The 14,470-nt window shown below is 57.2% G+C and overlaps 1 protein-coding gene across 1 annotated transcript; it reads left to right on the forward strand.

Annotated features, from left to right (window-relative positions):
• The first annotated feature begins 1,022 nt into the window (after positions 1-1,022).
• TCHH (trichohyalin) lies at positions 1,023-10,704 on the forward strand. Its single transcript, XM_074164403.1, has 4 exons — positions 1,023-1,160; positions 1,648-5,607; positions 5,968-8,731; positions 9,446-10,704. Exons 1-4 carry the CDS (start codon positions 1,023-1,025, stop codon positions 10,702-10,704), a joined length of 8,121 nt encoding a protein of 2,706 aa, XP_074020504.1.
• The last annotated feature ends 3,766 nt before the right edge of the window (positions 10,705-14,470 follow it).

The following is a 14,470-nucleotide window of genomic DNA, read 5'->3' on the forward strand; positions in this document are numbered from 1 at the left end:
CCAAAGGGAAAACGAGGGAGGGAGCCAGGTTTTGTGCTTTTCTTTGGTCTGGAGTCAGCTCCCAGCCAGAATTAAGAGATTGGAGAAATTTTCTGGTTCCTACAGAAACACCAAAAGCCAGGATTTGGGATGCGGAGGGGTGCACGTGTGTTCATGCGTGCGCGCACGTTACAGAGGCAGCAAAGCAGACATGGCACAGCTTCAGCTTCCCCAGCTGCCAGCTGAGGTCTCAGCACTGATGGGCCTGATAACAGGCTTGGGGATCCTGCGAGGAGGAAGGAAGGAGGTAGCTTCTGAGGTTTCCAGACACAAAGCTCCAACAGGAGCACTGCTTTCTGCCAAGCAGATCCCAGTAAAATTAAATAAGTAACTCTGACTTAGGTGACCTGACTGCCCTCTGGCTAAAGTCTATTTGCTGATGACCTCATGCTATAAAGAAACCTTTATCGATTGTTTTGCATTACTACAGGTGACAGGAGCATCAGCCACAGGGCTTGTTTTAACTCCCTATAAGCACTCTACCTTCTCTGACCCAGCTAGATCTTGTCTCAGGCCATGCCAGCGCTGTGTTAGACATCCTCTAACCTGCTCCAGAGAAGCTGGTGTCCCAGTGTCAGGCAGAGACAGCAGCATGGGTCCTGGAAACCTGAGTAATTGGTGTAGCCCCATGGGGATGTGTTCTTGGGGCATCTCTTGAGTCATCATCCTCAGTCCCCTCCCTGCGATCCATAAATGCAGGCATCCTGCCATCCCCTATCAAACGTCATTCAAAGACGTCAACAGACAAGTTGGAGGACACTCCCCATCCCACTAAAACCCCTAAGCATTTGAATTTCTTCCCAGTCCTCTGGTGAAATAGAGCTCGCCATGGCACAGGAGCAGACACACAGCACGTCGCGCAAAGCCTGACACGCGTAGGCTGACCCCAGCAATTCTCCCTCCTTTTCATGCCCAGAGACAAGCAAATCTCCCACCCTTAGGTCTGCTCCTTTTCTTGCAGGCTTGCTTGAATCTGCAGGAAGATGTCTCGCTTCTTAGACAGCATTTCCATCATCATCAGCGTCTTTCACCAACATGCAGAGGAAGATGGAGACTGCTCCAAACTCAGCCGAAAGAAGATGAAAGAATTAATCGAAAGGGAGTTTGCAGATGTCATAGCTGTGAGTGCTGCTGCAAGGGGGAGGGCTTCAGGTTGAGACTGGAGGGTAGGGATTGCAAAATTCCCCCCCCCACCCCTGGGAGAGGGGATAATTCTTATGACAGTGGGATGAGGAGGCTTTCACCAAAGGGGAGCAGCATTTGAGTTCCTTTGCACCAACTGCTTTGGCAGCTCTTCCAATCCATTCTGCCATGAGCAAATGGGCAAAAGCTGGAGAAGGAACCGTGGGGAGGGATGGTTTTCTTTCAAAGGTAGGAAGGAAATGCATCCAGTGGAGGGACAGAGCATATCCCAAAGAGAACAGAGCTGTTGAGGTACAGCCAGGAATCAACCAGGAAAATGGAGAATAAAGACATGGAGTTGTTGCTGTGAAAGTGTGAGAGGAGGAGGAGAAAAGATCGTAATTGCTCCTGTCTCTGCATTTCTCTTACAAGGAGCAGAAAGGCTAAAATCCCCTTTTTGTTTCCCTCTGTGTGTTTTCCCTGCAGAAGCCACAAGACCCTCAGACAATTGACAAGATTCTGCAGTTTCTGGAGTGGGATGGGGATGGGGAAATAGATTTTAATGAGTTCCTGCTTTTGGTGTTCAGAGTGGCTAAGGCCTGCTACTGGTACCTGCCGAAGGGACCATGCCTTCGGCAAAGAACAAAGCTGACAACCAGTAGCAAGTTACTCCAAGGGCCTGAAATTAAGAACAGAGGGAGCCGTCAGCCGCTTCAGGAGGAGGAACAACAGACTTGTGAGGGTGATCATCATCCCACCAGTGAATATGAACTGCAACAAGAAACCAGGGTCAACAAGCTTGAAATACTAAAGGAAACAGAGAGTCATCACCAACAACATAACACAAACAGCAGAAACTACGTAAAACGAAGAAGGGAGCCGGGGGAGCCAATCCCTCAGGTAGACAAAGAGCGAAGCCAAGAGCCATGCGACCAACGGAACAGCCAGAGAAGACGTCAACCACCGGAGCCAGACAGAAGAGATGTACAATGCTGCAAGCGTGGCAGTGTGCAAGAACAAGAGGAGGAACTGCAGGCAGATGAGAAGCAAAATCAAGAAGAGGATCAGCCAGAACAACAGGCAGATGTGAGGAGTCGCGGCCAGACCAGAGAACCTCAACCACTGCCAAACCGGTGGAGTAGCCATCAGCCACATGAGGCAGCACTACCAGCATATGATCAAAAAAACCAGCAGCCACAAGAAGCAGATAGAGGAAGTCACAATCAGCCACGTAAACCCAAATTACTCAAAGAAGAGATAAGTCAATACCACCTACGTGAGCTGGAACAAAAAGCATTTGAAGAGAGCAGCCACCAGCCACGTGAGCCTGAATATCTGGATTCAAGACTCCCACATCAATCATACGTAAAGGAACCGCTACAACTAGACACGCGATACTACAAGACTTGTGAAAAAGAAACAGGTGTCTGTGAAGATGACCTTGACTATACAGAAAGTGAGAGAGACATCAGTGAGGCTCCCGATTGGGAAGAAAGAGATGATGAAAGGAGGAAAGACGCACTGCGGGAGAGGAGGGTCGATCGCCAACGGGAGCTGGAGCTGGAGGTCTATGAGCGTCGCAGCCGCCAGACACGCGAACGGGAAGAGCGAGGTGCCACCACCGACCAGAGAGAGACACGCAGCAGACGGGACTGTGAAAGACGTGACATCGAAGACGATGGCAGGAGACAACGTGAGTCGGTGAGATACGAAAGGACAAGGGAGACTGCCCTAGCAGAAGCGGAAGCTGACGTGAAGATCCAGCGTGTGTCCCATGAACTGGAGCCACGTGAGGACCTGGAGAGGAGAGGTCGTCCCCGTGAGTGTGAAGAGCCAGAGGATGAGCGGAGGATTTGCAAAGGCAGAGAGAGGGAAGAGCCCGTGCGGGAGAGGAGGGTCGATCGCCAACGGGAGCTGGAGCTGGAGGTCTATGAGCGTCGCAGCCGCCAGACACGCGAACGGGAAGAGCGAGGTGCCACCACCGACCAGAGAGAGACACGCAGCAGACGGGACTGTGAAAGACGTGACATCGAAGACGATGGCAGGAGACAACGTGAGTCGGTGAGATACGAAAGGACAAGGGAGACTGCCCTAGCAGAAGCGGAAGCTGACGTGAAGATCCAGCGTGTGTCCCATGAACTGGAGCCACGTGAGGACCTGGAGAGGAGAGGTCGTCCCCGTGAGTGTGAAGAGCCAGAGGATGAGCAGAGGATTTGCAAAGGCAGAGAGAGGGAAGAGCCCGTGCGGGAGAGGAGGGTCGATCGCCAACGGGAGCTGGAGCTGGAGGTCTATGAGCGTCGCAGCCGCCAGACACGCGAACGGGAAGAGCGAGGTGCCACCACCGACCAGAGAGAGACACGCAGCAGACGGGACTGTGAAAGACGTGACATCGAAGACGATGGCAGGAGACAACGTGAGTCGGTGAGATACGAAAGGACAAGGGAGACTGCCCTAGCAGAAGCGGAAGCTGACGTGAAGATCCAGCGTGTGTCCCGCGAACTGGAGCCGCGTGAGGACCTGGAGAGGAGAGGTCGTCCCCGTGAGTGTGAAGAGCCAGAGGATGAGCAGAGGATTTGCAAAGGCAGAGAGAGGGAAGAGCCCGTGCGGGAGAGGAGGGTCGATCGCCAACGGGAGCTGGAGCTGGAGGTCTATGAGCGTCGCAGCCGCCAGACACGCGAACGGGAAGAGCGAGGTGCCACCACCGACCAGAGAGAGACACGCGGCAGACGGGACTGTGAAAGACGTGACATCGAAGACGATGGCAGGAGACAACGTGAATCGGTGAGATACGAAAGGACAAGGGAGACTGACATTACGGCAGCTGAAGCTGACGTGAAGATCCAGCGTGTGTCCCGCGAACTGGAGCCACGTGAGGACCTGGAGAGGAGAGGTTGTCCCCGTGAGTGTGAAGAGCCAGAGGATGAGCGGAGGATTTGCAAAGGCAGAGAGAGGGAAGAGCCCGTGCGGGAGAGGAGGGTCGATCGCCAACGGGAGCTGGAGCTGGAGGTCTATGAGCGTCGCAGCCGCCAGACACGCGAACGGGAAGAGCGAGGTGCCACCACCGACCAGAGAGAGACACGCAGCAGACGGGACTGTGAAAGACGTGACATCGAAGACGATGGCAGGAGACAACGTGAGTCGGTGAGATACGAAAGGACAAGGGAGACTGCCCTAGCAGAAGCGGAAGCTGACGTGAAGATCCAGCGTGTGTCCCGCGAGCTGGAGCCACGTGAGGACCTGGAGAGGAGAGGTCGTCCCCGTGAGTGTGAAGAGCCAGAGGATGAGCAGAGGATTTGCAAAGGCAGAGAGAGGGAAGAGCCCGTGCGGGAGAGGAGGGTCGATCGCCAACGGGAGCTGGAGCTGGAGGTCTATGAGCGTCGCAGCCGCCAGACACGCGAACGGGAAGAGCGAGGTGCCACCACCGACCAGAGAGAGACACGCGGCAGACGGGACTGTGAAAGACGTGACATCGAAGACGATGGCAGGAGACAACGTGAGTCGGTGAGATACGAAAGGACAAGGGAGACTGCCCTAGCAGAAGCGGAAGCTGACGTGAAGATCCAGCGTGTGTCCCGCGAACTGGAGCCGCGTGAGGACCTGGAGAGGAGAGGTCGTCCCCGTGAGTGTGAAGAGCCAGAGGATGAGCGGAGGATTTGCAAAGGCAGAGAGAGGGAAGAGCCCGTGCGGGAGAGGAGGGTCGATCGCCAACGGGAGCTGGAGCTGGAGGTCTATGAGCGTCGCAGCCGCCAGACACGCGAACGGGAAGAGCGAGGTGCCACCACCGACCAGAGAGAGACACGCAGCAGACGGGACTGTGAAAGAGGTGACATCGAAGACGATGGCAGGAGACAACGTGAGTCGGTGAGATACGAAAGGACAAGGGAGACTGCCCTAGCAGAAGCTGAAGCTGACGTGAAGATCCAGCGTGTGTCCCGCGAACTGGAGCCGCGTGAGGACCTGGAGAGGAGAGGTCGTCCCCGTGAGTGTGAAGAGCCAGAGGATGAGCAGAGGATTTGCAAAGGCAGAGAGAGGGAAGAGCCCGTGCGGGAGAGGAGGGTCGATCGCCAACGGGAGCTGGAGCTGGAGGTCTATGAGCGTCGCAGCCGCCAGACACGCGAACGGGAAGAGCGAGGTGCCACCACCGACCAGAGAGAGACACGCGGCAGACGGGACTGTGAAAGACGTGACATCGAAGACGATGGCAGGAGACAACGTGAATCGGTGAGATACGAAAGGACAAGGGAGACTGACATTACGGCAGCTGAAGCTGACGTGAAGATCCAGCGTGTGTCCCGCGAACTGGAGCCACGTGAGGACCTGGAGAGGAGAGGTCGTCCCCGTGAGTGTGAAGAGCCAGAGGATGAGCGGAGGATTTGCAAAGGCAGAGAGAGGGAAGAGCCCGTGTGGGAGAGGAGGGTCGATCGCCAACGGGAGCTGGAGCTGGAGGTCTATGAGCGTCGCAGCCGCCAGACACGCGAACGGGAAGAGCGAGGTGCCACCATCGACCAGAGAGAGACACGCAGCAGACGGGACTGTGAAAGACGTGACATCGAAGACGATGGCAGGAGACAACGTGAGTCGGTGAGATACGAAAGGACAAGGGAGACTGCCCTAGCAGAAGCTGAAGCTGACGTGAAGATCCAGCGTGTGTCCCGCGAACTGGAGCCGCGTGAGGACCTGGAGAGGAGAGGTCGTCCCCGTGAGTGTGAAGAGCCAGAGGATGAGCAGAGGATTTGCAAAGGCAGAGAGAGGGAAGAGCCCGTGCGGGAGAGGAGGGTCGATCGCCAACGGGAGCTGGAGCTGGAGGTCTATGAGCGTCGCAGCCGCCAGACACGCGAACGGGAAGAGCGAGGTGCCACCACCGACCAGAGAGAGACACGCGGCAGACGGGACTGTGAAAGACGTGACATCGAAGACGATGGCAGGAGACAACGTGAGTCGATGAGATACGAAAGGACAAGGGAGACTGACATTACGGCAGCTGAAGCTGACGTGAAGATCCAGCGTGTGTCCCGCGAACTGGAGCCACGTGAGGACCTGGAGAGGAGAGGTCGTCCCCGTGAGTGTGAAGAGCCAGAGGATGAGCGGAGGATTTGCAAAGGCAGAGAGAGGGAAGAGCCCGTGCGGGAGAGGAGGGTCGATCGCCAACGGGAGCTGGAGCTGGAGGTCTATGAGCGTCGCAGCCGCCAGACACGCGAACGGGAAGAGCGAGGTGCCACCACCGACCAGAGAGAGACACGCAGCAGACGGGACTGTGAAAGACGTGACATCGAAGACGATGGCAGGAGACAACGTGAGTCGGTGAGATACGAAAGGACAAGGGAGACTGCCCTAGCAGAAGCGGAAGCTGACGTGAAGATCCAGCGTGTGTCCCGCGAGCTGGAGCCACGTGAGGACCTGGAGAGGAGAGGTCGTCCCCGTGAGTGTGAAGAGCCAGAGGATGAGCGGAGGATTTGCAAAGGCAGAGAGAGGGAAGAGCCCGTGCGGGAGAGGAGGGTCGATCGCCAACGGGAGCTGGAGCTGGAGGTCTATGAGCGTCGCAGCCGCCAGACACGCGAACGGGAAGAGCGAGGTGCCACCACCGACCAGAGAGAGACACGCGGCAGACGGGACTGTGAAAGACGTGACATCGAAGACGATGGCAGGAGACAACGTGAGTCGGTGAGATACGAAAGGACAAGGGAGACTGCCCTAGCAGAAGCGGAAGCTGACGTGAAGATCCAGCGTGTGTCCCGCGAGCTGGAGCCACGTGAGGACCTGGAGAGGAGAGGTCGTCCCCGTGAGTGTGAAGAGCCAGAGGATGAGCAGAGGATTTGCAAAGGCAGAGAGAGGGAAGAGCCCGTGCGGGAGAGGAGGGTCGATCGCCAACGGGAGCTGGAGCTGGAGGTCTATGAGCGTCGCAGCCGCCAGACACGCGAACGGGAAGAGCGAGGTGCCACCACCGACCAGAGAGAGACACGTGGCAGACGGGACTGTGAAAGACGTGACATCGAAGACGATGGCAGGAGACAACGTGAGTCGGTGAGATACGAAAGGACAAGGGAGACTGACATTACGGCAGCTGAAGCTGACGTGAAGATCCAGCGTGTGTCCCGCGAACTGGAGCCGCGTGAGGACCTGGAGAGGAGAGGTCGTCCCCGTGAGTGTGAAGAGCCAGAGGATGAGCGGAGGATTTGCAAAGGCAGAGAGAGGGAAGAGCCCGTGTGGGAGAGGAGGGTCGATCGCCAACGGGAGCTGGAGCTGGAGGTCTATGAGCGTCGCAGCCGCCAGACACGCGAACGGGAAGAGCGAGGTGCCACCACCGACCAGAGAGAGACACGCGGCAGATGGGACTGTGAAAGACGTGACATCGAAGACGATGGCAGGAGACAACGTGAGTCGGTGAGATACGAAAGGACAAGGGAGACTGCCCTAGCAGAAGCGGAAGCTGACGTGAAGATCCAGCGTGTGTCCCGCGAACTGGAGCCGCGTGAGGACCTGGAGAGGAGAGGTCGTCCCCGTGAGTGTGAAGAGCCAGAGGATGAGCGGAGGATTTGCAAAGGCAGAGAGAGGGAAGAGCCCGTGCGGGAGAGGAGGGTCGATCGCCAACGGGAGCTGGAGCTGGAGGTCTATGAGCGTCGCAGCCGCCAGACACGCGAACGGGAAGAGCGAGGTGCCACCACCGACCAGAGAGAGACACGCAGCAGACGGGACTGTGAAAGACGTGACATCGAAGACGATGGCAGGAGACAACGTGAGTCGGTGAGATACGAAAGGACAAGGGAGACTGCCCTAGCAGAAGCTGAAGCTGACGTGAAGATCCAGCGTGTGTCCCGCGAACTGGAGCCGCGTGAGGACCTGGAGAGGAGAGGTCGTCCCCGTGAGTGTGAAGAGCCAGAGGATGAGCAGAGGATTTGCAAAGGCAGAGAGAGGGAAGAGCCCGTGCGGGAGAGGAGGGTCGATCGCCAACGGGAGCTGGAGCTGGAGGTCTATGAGCGTCGCAGCCGCCAGACACGCGAACGGGAAGAGCGAGGTGCCACCACCGACCAGAGAGAGACACGCGGCAGACGGGACTGTGAAAGACGTGACATCGAAGACGATGGCAGGAGACAACGTGAATCGGTGAGATACGAAAGGACAAGGGAGACTGACATTACGGCAGCTGAAGCTGACGTGAAGATCCAGCGTGTGTCCCGCGAACTGGAGCCACGTGAGGACCTGGAGAGGAGAGGTCGTCCCCGTGAGTGTGAAGAGCCAGAGGATGAGCGGAGGATTTGCAAAGGCAGAGAGAGGGAAGAGCCCGTGTGGGAGAGGAGGGTCGATCGCCAACGGGAGCTGGAGCTGGAGGTCTATGAGCGTCGCAGCCGCCAGACACGCGAACGGGAAGAGCGAGGTGCCACCACCGACCAGAGAGAGACACGCGGCAGACGGGACTGTGAAAGACGTGACATCGAAGACGATGGCAGGAGACAACGTGAGTCGGTGAGATACGAAAGGACAAGGGAGACTGCCCTAGCAGAAGCGGAAGCTGACGTGAAGATCCAGCGTGTGTCCCGCGAACTGGAGCCGCGTGAGGACCTGGAGAGGAGAGGTCGTCCCCGTGACTGTGAAGAGCCAGAGGATGAGCAGAGGATTTGCAAAGGCAGAGAGAGGGAAGAGCCCGTGCGGGAGAGGAGGGTCGATCGCCAACGGGAGCTGGAGCTGGAGGTCTATGAGCGTCGCAGCCGCCAGACATGCGAACGGGAAGAGCGAGGTGCCACCACCGACCAGAGAGAGACACGCGGCAGACGGGACTGTGAAAGACGTGACATCGAAGACGATGGCAGGAGACAACGTGAGTCGGTGAGATACGAAAGGACAAGGGAGACTGCCCTAGCAGAAGCGGAAGCTGACGTGAAGATCCAGCGTGTGTCCCGCGAACTGGAGCCGCGTGAGGACCTGGAGAGCAGAGGTCGTCCCCGTGAGTGTGAAGAGCCAGAGGATGAGCAGAGGATTTGCAAAGGCAGAGAGAGGGAAGAGCCCGTGCGGGAGAGGAGGGTCGATCGCCAACGGGAGCTGGAGGTCTACGAGCGTCGCAGCCGCCAGACACGCGAACGGGAAGAGCGAGGTGCCACCACCGACCAGAGAGAGACACGCAGCAGACGGGACTGTGAAAGACGTGACATCGAAGACGATGGCAGGAGACAACGTGAGTCGGTGAGATACGAAAGGACAAGGGAGACTGACATTACGGCAGCTGAAGCTGACGTGAAGATCCAGCGTGTGTCCCGCGAACTGGAGCCGCGTGAGGACCTGGAGAGGAGAGGTCGTCCCCGTGAGTGTGAAGAGCCAGAGGATGAGCGGAGGATTTGCAAAGGCAGAGAGAGGGAAGAGCCCGTGCGGGAGAGGAGGGTCGATCGCCAACGGGAGCTGGAGGTCTATGAGCGTCGCAGCCGCCAGACACGCGAACGGGAAGAGCGAGGTGCCACCACCGACCAGAGAGAGACACGCGAGAGACGTGAAAGACACAAGTTGGAAGATGATGAAAGCCGTTTACATGAGGAAGAGGCATGTGAGAGTTTCAGGTGTTGGCTAGATGAGGGTGAAGGACGAAAGCAGGAGAGGAGCCTCTATCAAACCGTGGATGTGGATAATAGAGACCTCTGCCTTCCAGGAGAACAGGCCTCTGTCACTGACATGAGGGTCCGTTATATCCCTGCTGAGCCCGATGTACGGCCCGAGGTGCGGGTCCTCCCTCAGTCCTGTGACCCTCAGACCATTGCGTACTTGATCCGCGTGATCCAGAATCTGAACGATCCTGACGCTACCACCTACGAGATTGTCTGCCAACAGCCCCATGACAAGGGGCAGCCCGCCTATGTGAAGAAGTGCTATGTGTCCTCCCAGCCACCAACTCTCCCGTGTGACAAGACCAATCACCCAGAACCGCAATCCCAAAGGGACGAGCAAGAAACCGAAGAGCCTGAATCTCTACGGCAAGGGGGAACACCAGGTTCTAGGTCCCAGGAGAAGACAGGGGATCTCAAGGAGCCACAGGAGAAGTCTGAAACAGGGGTGAAGGAACGTGCTCAGCAGGTTCCTGCCTCTGATTCAGATGGTGTTAAGGGTGACCTTTGCCGGGCAAAGCCCAAGGAGGACAGGAGGGACAGCCAGCATCCCAAGATACCTGACACGGAAGAGAAGAAGCATGAGCCCCAGGGAGATGGAACAAAAGCTGCCAGGGAGCAGGTCCCACGGGAGCCCGAATCCAGCTGCCAGGAGAGAGAACGTGAGGACAGGGAGGCCAAGAGCTGCCCACCTCTGCCCCAGGCTCCAGAGCCACAGGAAGCCTGTGAGTCAGCCCAGAGAGAAGAAGCCAACCGCTGCCATGAGGATGCCAAGCTTCCCCCACCGGAGAAGAGACGCCAGCCACGGCAGGAGGAGAAGAGCAAGAGGAGCCCCTGGCAAACAAGCGATGCCCAGCCTCAACAGGAGGAAGACCCACGTCTTTGCACCAAGCAGGGTCCCCCTGTCTTGCAGGAGGCATCAAGCCGTCCTGCCGGGGATGAAGCCAAGGCATCTTAAGGGGAAATTCTCTCCCTGGAGCTGGTGGGTCTTCTCCATGTCTCTTTGAGGAACACTTCTGCGCTTCACCTTCAGCTTAGGGTGTCACCATGTGGGGGCGTCAAGTGGATTTGGGTGTTTTCCATCTAACGAATCCTCCGCAGGTTGGCAGAGTGTTACACCAGGGTCTGCAGCTTCTGCCTTCCCGCGTTATGTCTATCCCCCTTAACGCGGTGTGTAGTCACTTTTCTGCTCTAATTGGATTCCTTGGGTCTGTCCTTTATGTCCCTGTCATCTTTTCTACCCTGTGGCAGGACAGTTCTGCATCTCACTGCCCCGTGACTGGGTCTCCTGTTAGTTTCTGCTGTGCAACGCGGAAAAAAGATGATTAAAAATCCCAGTAGCTCAGTCATACTGGTTCTGGGGCCTGAAAATCCTTGAGGCTGGGAAAAAAAAAAATTCCCACTTTTGTAGATTCGATGCTTTTGGTTACACCTTTCTGCTTCCCAAAGAGCTGAGAAGAATCCCTGCTCCAGCCCCACGGAGGCTTTGAAGCAGTTGAGTTGAGCTGTGGTTACCACAGGGTAACGGTGGTGGGTGGGTGGGCGGGGGGGGGTGTCTCTTTCTTCTTCGTACTGATGTATTGCATGAAAAATCAGAATAAAGAACTGATGACTGCACTGACTGCTGCCATCCTTCACCCTTGCGTCTAATTTCTATGAGGCCCTCAGCCTACCGGGAGGGTGTCCCAGTTCAGATCACACATTCCCCCCAGTCCCGGGCATCTAGTCCAGAGAGGGGCTGCTGAAAATCCCACCGAATTCCCCCTCCTACATATCTAGGAGCCCACATACCTCTCAAACTCCGGGCTCTCGCTGCTGATCTGTGTCATTTCAATGCACACTGTGAGCTGAGACCCTCATGGGGACGTGCGGATGTACCTGTGCCCTACGGGGAGGGACAGTGCGAAGCCACTGCTGGTTAAGAGCCACCCAGATGTTTTCCTGGCCACCTGCATCCATCTGCCTCTTCCCCTGGGCTGCCCCATAGCTGGGACCACTCCTGGTTCCTTGGGCAGGAGAGAGGCAGCAGCACGGCAGGGAAAAACCACCACGTGTCACACCCGGTGCACGAGGCTGGAGATAGAACATCCATGACCTTCCCTGGGAGGAAAAACCACATTTTATTCCCTTTTCTTGAGCAAGAGAGAAGCGATTCCCTCAGCAGCAGATGGGGCTGCAGTTCTGCAAGAAGCCAGAGAGAGGGAGAAGCGAGGACAACCCCAGCACCATCTGTGTCTTGCTCTTAAATGTGACCAGGCTGGTGGTCACAGGGCGTCTCAGGTCCACCATAGCCTGATGGAACCCCAGGGCTTCTCGCCACGGCCACCACCCCGTGCCGTTTGGAAGCTGGTGGAAGAGGGACTCGGGAGAGTCTGTCCCAGCCCAGGGGCAGGCGGATGCAGGGGGACGATGCTCTCTGGGCACACGTGGCCGTCGCACGTCTCGGTGACAACCATATGGCAGCACAGATGGTCTGTCTGCGAGCGGGGCCAAAGTCTCGGCTGCAAACACACCCACAGCGGCAGCAGGAAACAGAAACACACACACGCACACCCAAATCCCCCACCGCAGCCAGGACAGGGCCAGGACACGACCCCCCCCGCTGGGATTTGCTCATGTAAAAAGGGGAAATAACATTTGCCCCCCTGACATGCTCCTATTTTGTCGTTAAAGGGACACAAAGAAGAGTTTACGAACTGCAGGTGGGAGTGGAAAATCCAAGGAGAGCAGCAGGTTTCCCACCCTCAGCTCCCAAGTTTGGAAAATCCTTTTGATTTACACAAACTGAACTGTTTCCAGTTCGGGAGGCATTGGACAGGGTTTGGAGGGGGGAAGTACTTTTTCCCCAGTATGAAAAAAAGGAGAGTTTGGGGGCAGGAAATTAGGGAAAGGAAGGAAAACAGATTGGGGATGGTTGTGTCCCCCCCCATTTATTGCTTCCCTTCCTCCTGCTCCGCACTGAGTCACAGCCTCCAGCAGGATTTCCCGAAGAGCCCTGTCCTTGGAAGCTGTCCCAGATCCCAGAGCACATGGAATGGTTTCGATAAGAAGGGACCTTAAAGACCATCCAGTGCCCCCCCTGCCCTGGGCAGGGACACCTCCCACCAGACCAGGTTGCTCCAAGCCCCCTCCAACCTGGCCTTCAACCCCTCCAGGGATGGGGCAGCCACAGCTTCTCTGGGCAACCTGGGCCAGGCTCTCACCACCCTCACAGCAAAGAACTTCTGCCCCACAGCTCAGCTCAATCTCCCCGTTTTCAGCTTAAAACCCTTCCCCCTCATCCCATCACGCCCTTCCCTGATCAAGAGTCCCCCCCCAGCTTTCCTGGAGCCCCCCCCTTTAGGGACTGGAAGGGGCTCCAAGGTCTCCTCGGAGCCTTCTCTTCTCCAGGCTGAACCCCCCCAACTCTCTCAGCCCCCCCTCCCAGCAGAGGGGCTCCAGCCCTCCCAGCATCTCCGGGGCCTCCTCTGGCCCCGCTCCAACAGCTCCGTGTCCTTCCTGTCCTGATCCTGCTCCCATCCTCTCCACCCCAGGCTCCCCCCTGGAGCTTTTGGGACAAAGCGGCAGCGCCCAGGGCTGGGAGTCCCAGGGAAATGGGTCCCTGGGCGGTGGCAGAGGCATGGGGACGGGTGCTGTAGCCATGGCTCGGCAAACACCGGCAAACACAACGTGTCCCAGCAGCTTCCCTGGCTCCCGAGGGAGAGGGAGCAGCCAGGCATCACCGCCCCGTGTACTGGTTTCTGGGCAGCACAAGCTCCGCATCCCCCATTCCCCCCCACTCGGAGCTGTTTGGGCACATCACTTGCCTTTTTGGGTGCCTTTTGGGTCCGTCCCATCCCTTCTCCACCTCCTGGTCCCCCCATTTTCAGCCCTTCGGGGTCTCTTGCCCCACAGCAGCCTGAGTACAGCCAGCTCTGGGTTGGGTTGGTTGGGGGGGGGGGGAAGCTCAGACCCACAGGGGACAAATCCCGGCTGCTGCCAGCTCCCAGCACAGCACCCCAACCCTGGGGGGGGGGGGGGCTGCCTTCATCCCACCCCCCTTTTACAAGAGGAGAAGGTGACGGGGTGTTACCAGCAAAGCTCAGCAGGGGGGAGCGGGCAGGGTCCAAGGGGGGCAGCCCCAGGTGTGTCGGTGTTAGGGTTTGAGGAAGCCACAATTTAGTGTCGTTTAGACAATTATTCTCACCTGACGACCCCTCCCCACCCGGGGAAGGGGAATCGGGGGGGGGGGGAGAAATAAGGAAACCCGAGGGTTGAAATATAAAGAGATTTAATAGAAAAAAATAAATAGATTTAATAAGAGTAATTTAATAGAAGGGAAGGGCTCAGGGCTCCAGCACCGGGGCAAGGAGTTCTCAGAGAGAGAATTCCTCAGCAAACTTCCTGATTTATATTAAATGGGATGTCCATGGAATGAAATAATCCTCTTGGCCCCTTGGATCGAGTGCCCGGGTCTCGCTTCTCCTCCTCCCCACACCTGGGGAGCTCGAAAACACCGAGATCTTGAAACCCGCCCCCCCCGAGCTGGCTGTAAAGTAAATAATAAAGTCAATATTTTCACAAATTCAGACACCGGAGCCTTCCCAAAAGTGCGCTTTTCCCAGGTATTAGAAGAGAAATGAGTCCTCTCAAAGCAGGACAGCGGGAAGGGGATCGCTGCCGGCTCTGCCGAAGCCCAAATCTTCAGGGATGCTCCGGGAGGAGCGAGGCAGCCCCCGGGGGGG

Source organism: Numenius arquata, chromosome 27 (genome assembly GCF_964106895.1).
Source record: "Numenius arquata chromosome 27, bNumArq3.hap1.1, whole genome shotgun sequence".
Classification (NCBI taxonomy): domain Eukaryota; kingdom Metazoa; phylum Chordata; class Aves; order Charadriiformes; family Scolopacidae; genus Numenius; species Numenius arquata.

Bases quoted from the DNA above. Each gene is read 5' to 3' on its own strand.
- TCHH (XM_074164403.1), top strand. From the start codon at position 1,023: ATGTCTCGCTTCTTAGACAGCATTTCCATCATCATCAGCGTCTTTCAC. The intron at 1,161-1,647 runs GTGAGTGCTGCT...TTTTCCCTGCAG, and splicing joins AGTTTGCAGATGTCATAGCT to AAGCCACAAGACCCTCAGAC. The intron at 8,732-9,445 runs GTCGTCCCCGTG...TGGAGAGGAGAG, and splicing joins TGAGGACCTGGAGAGGAGAG to GTCGTCCCCGTGAGTGTGAA.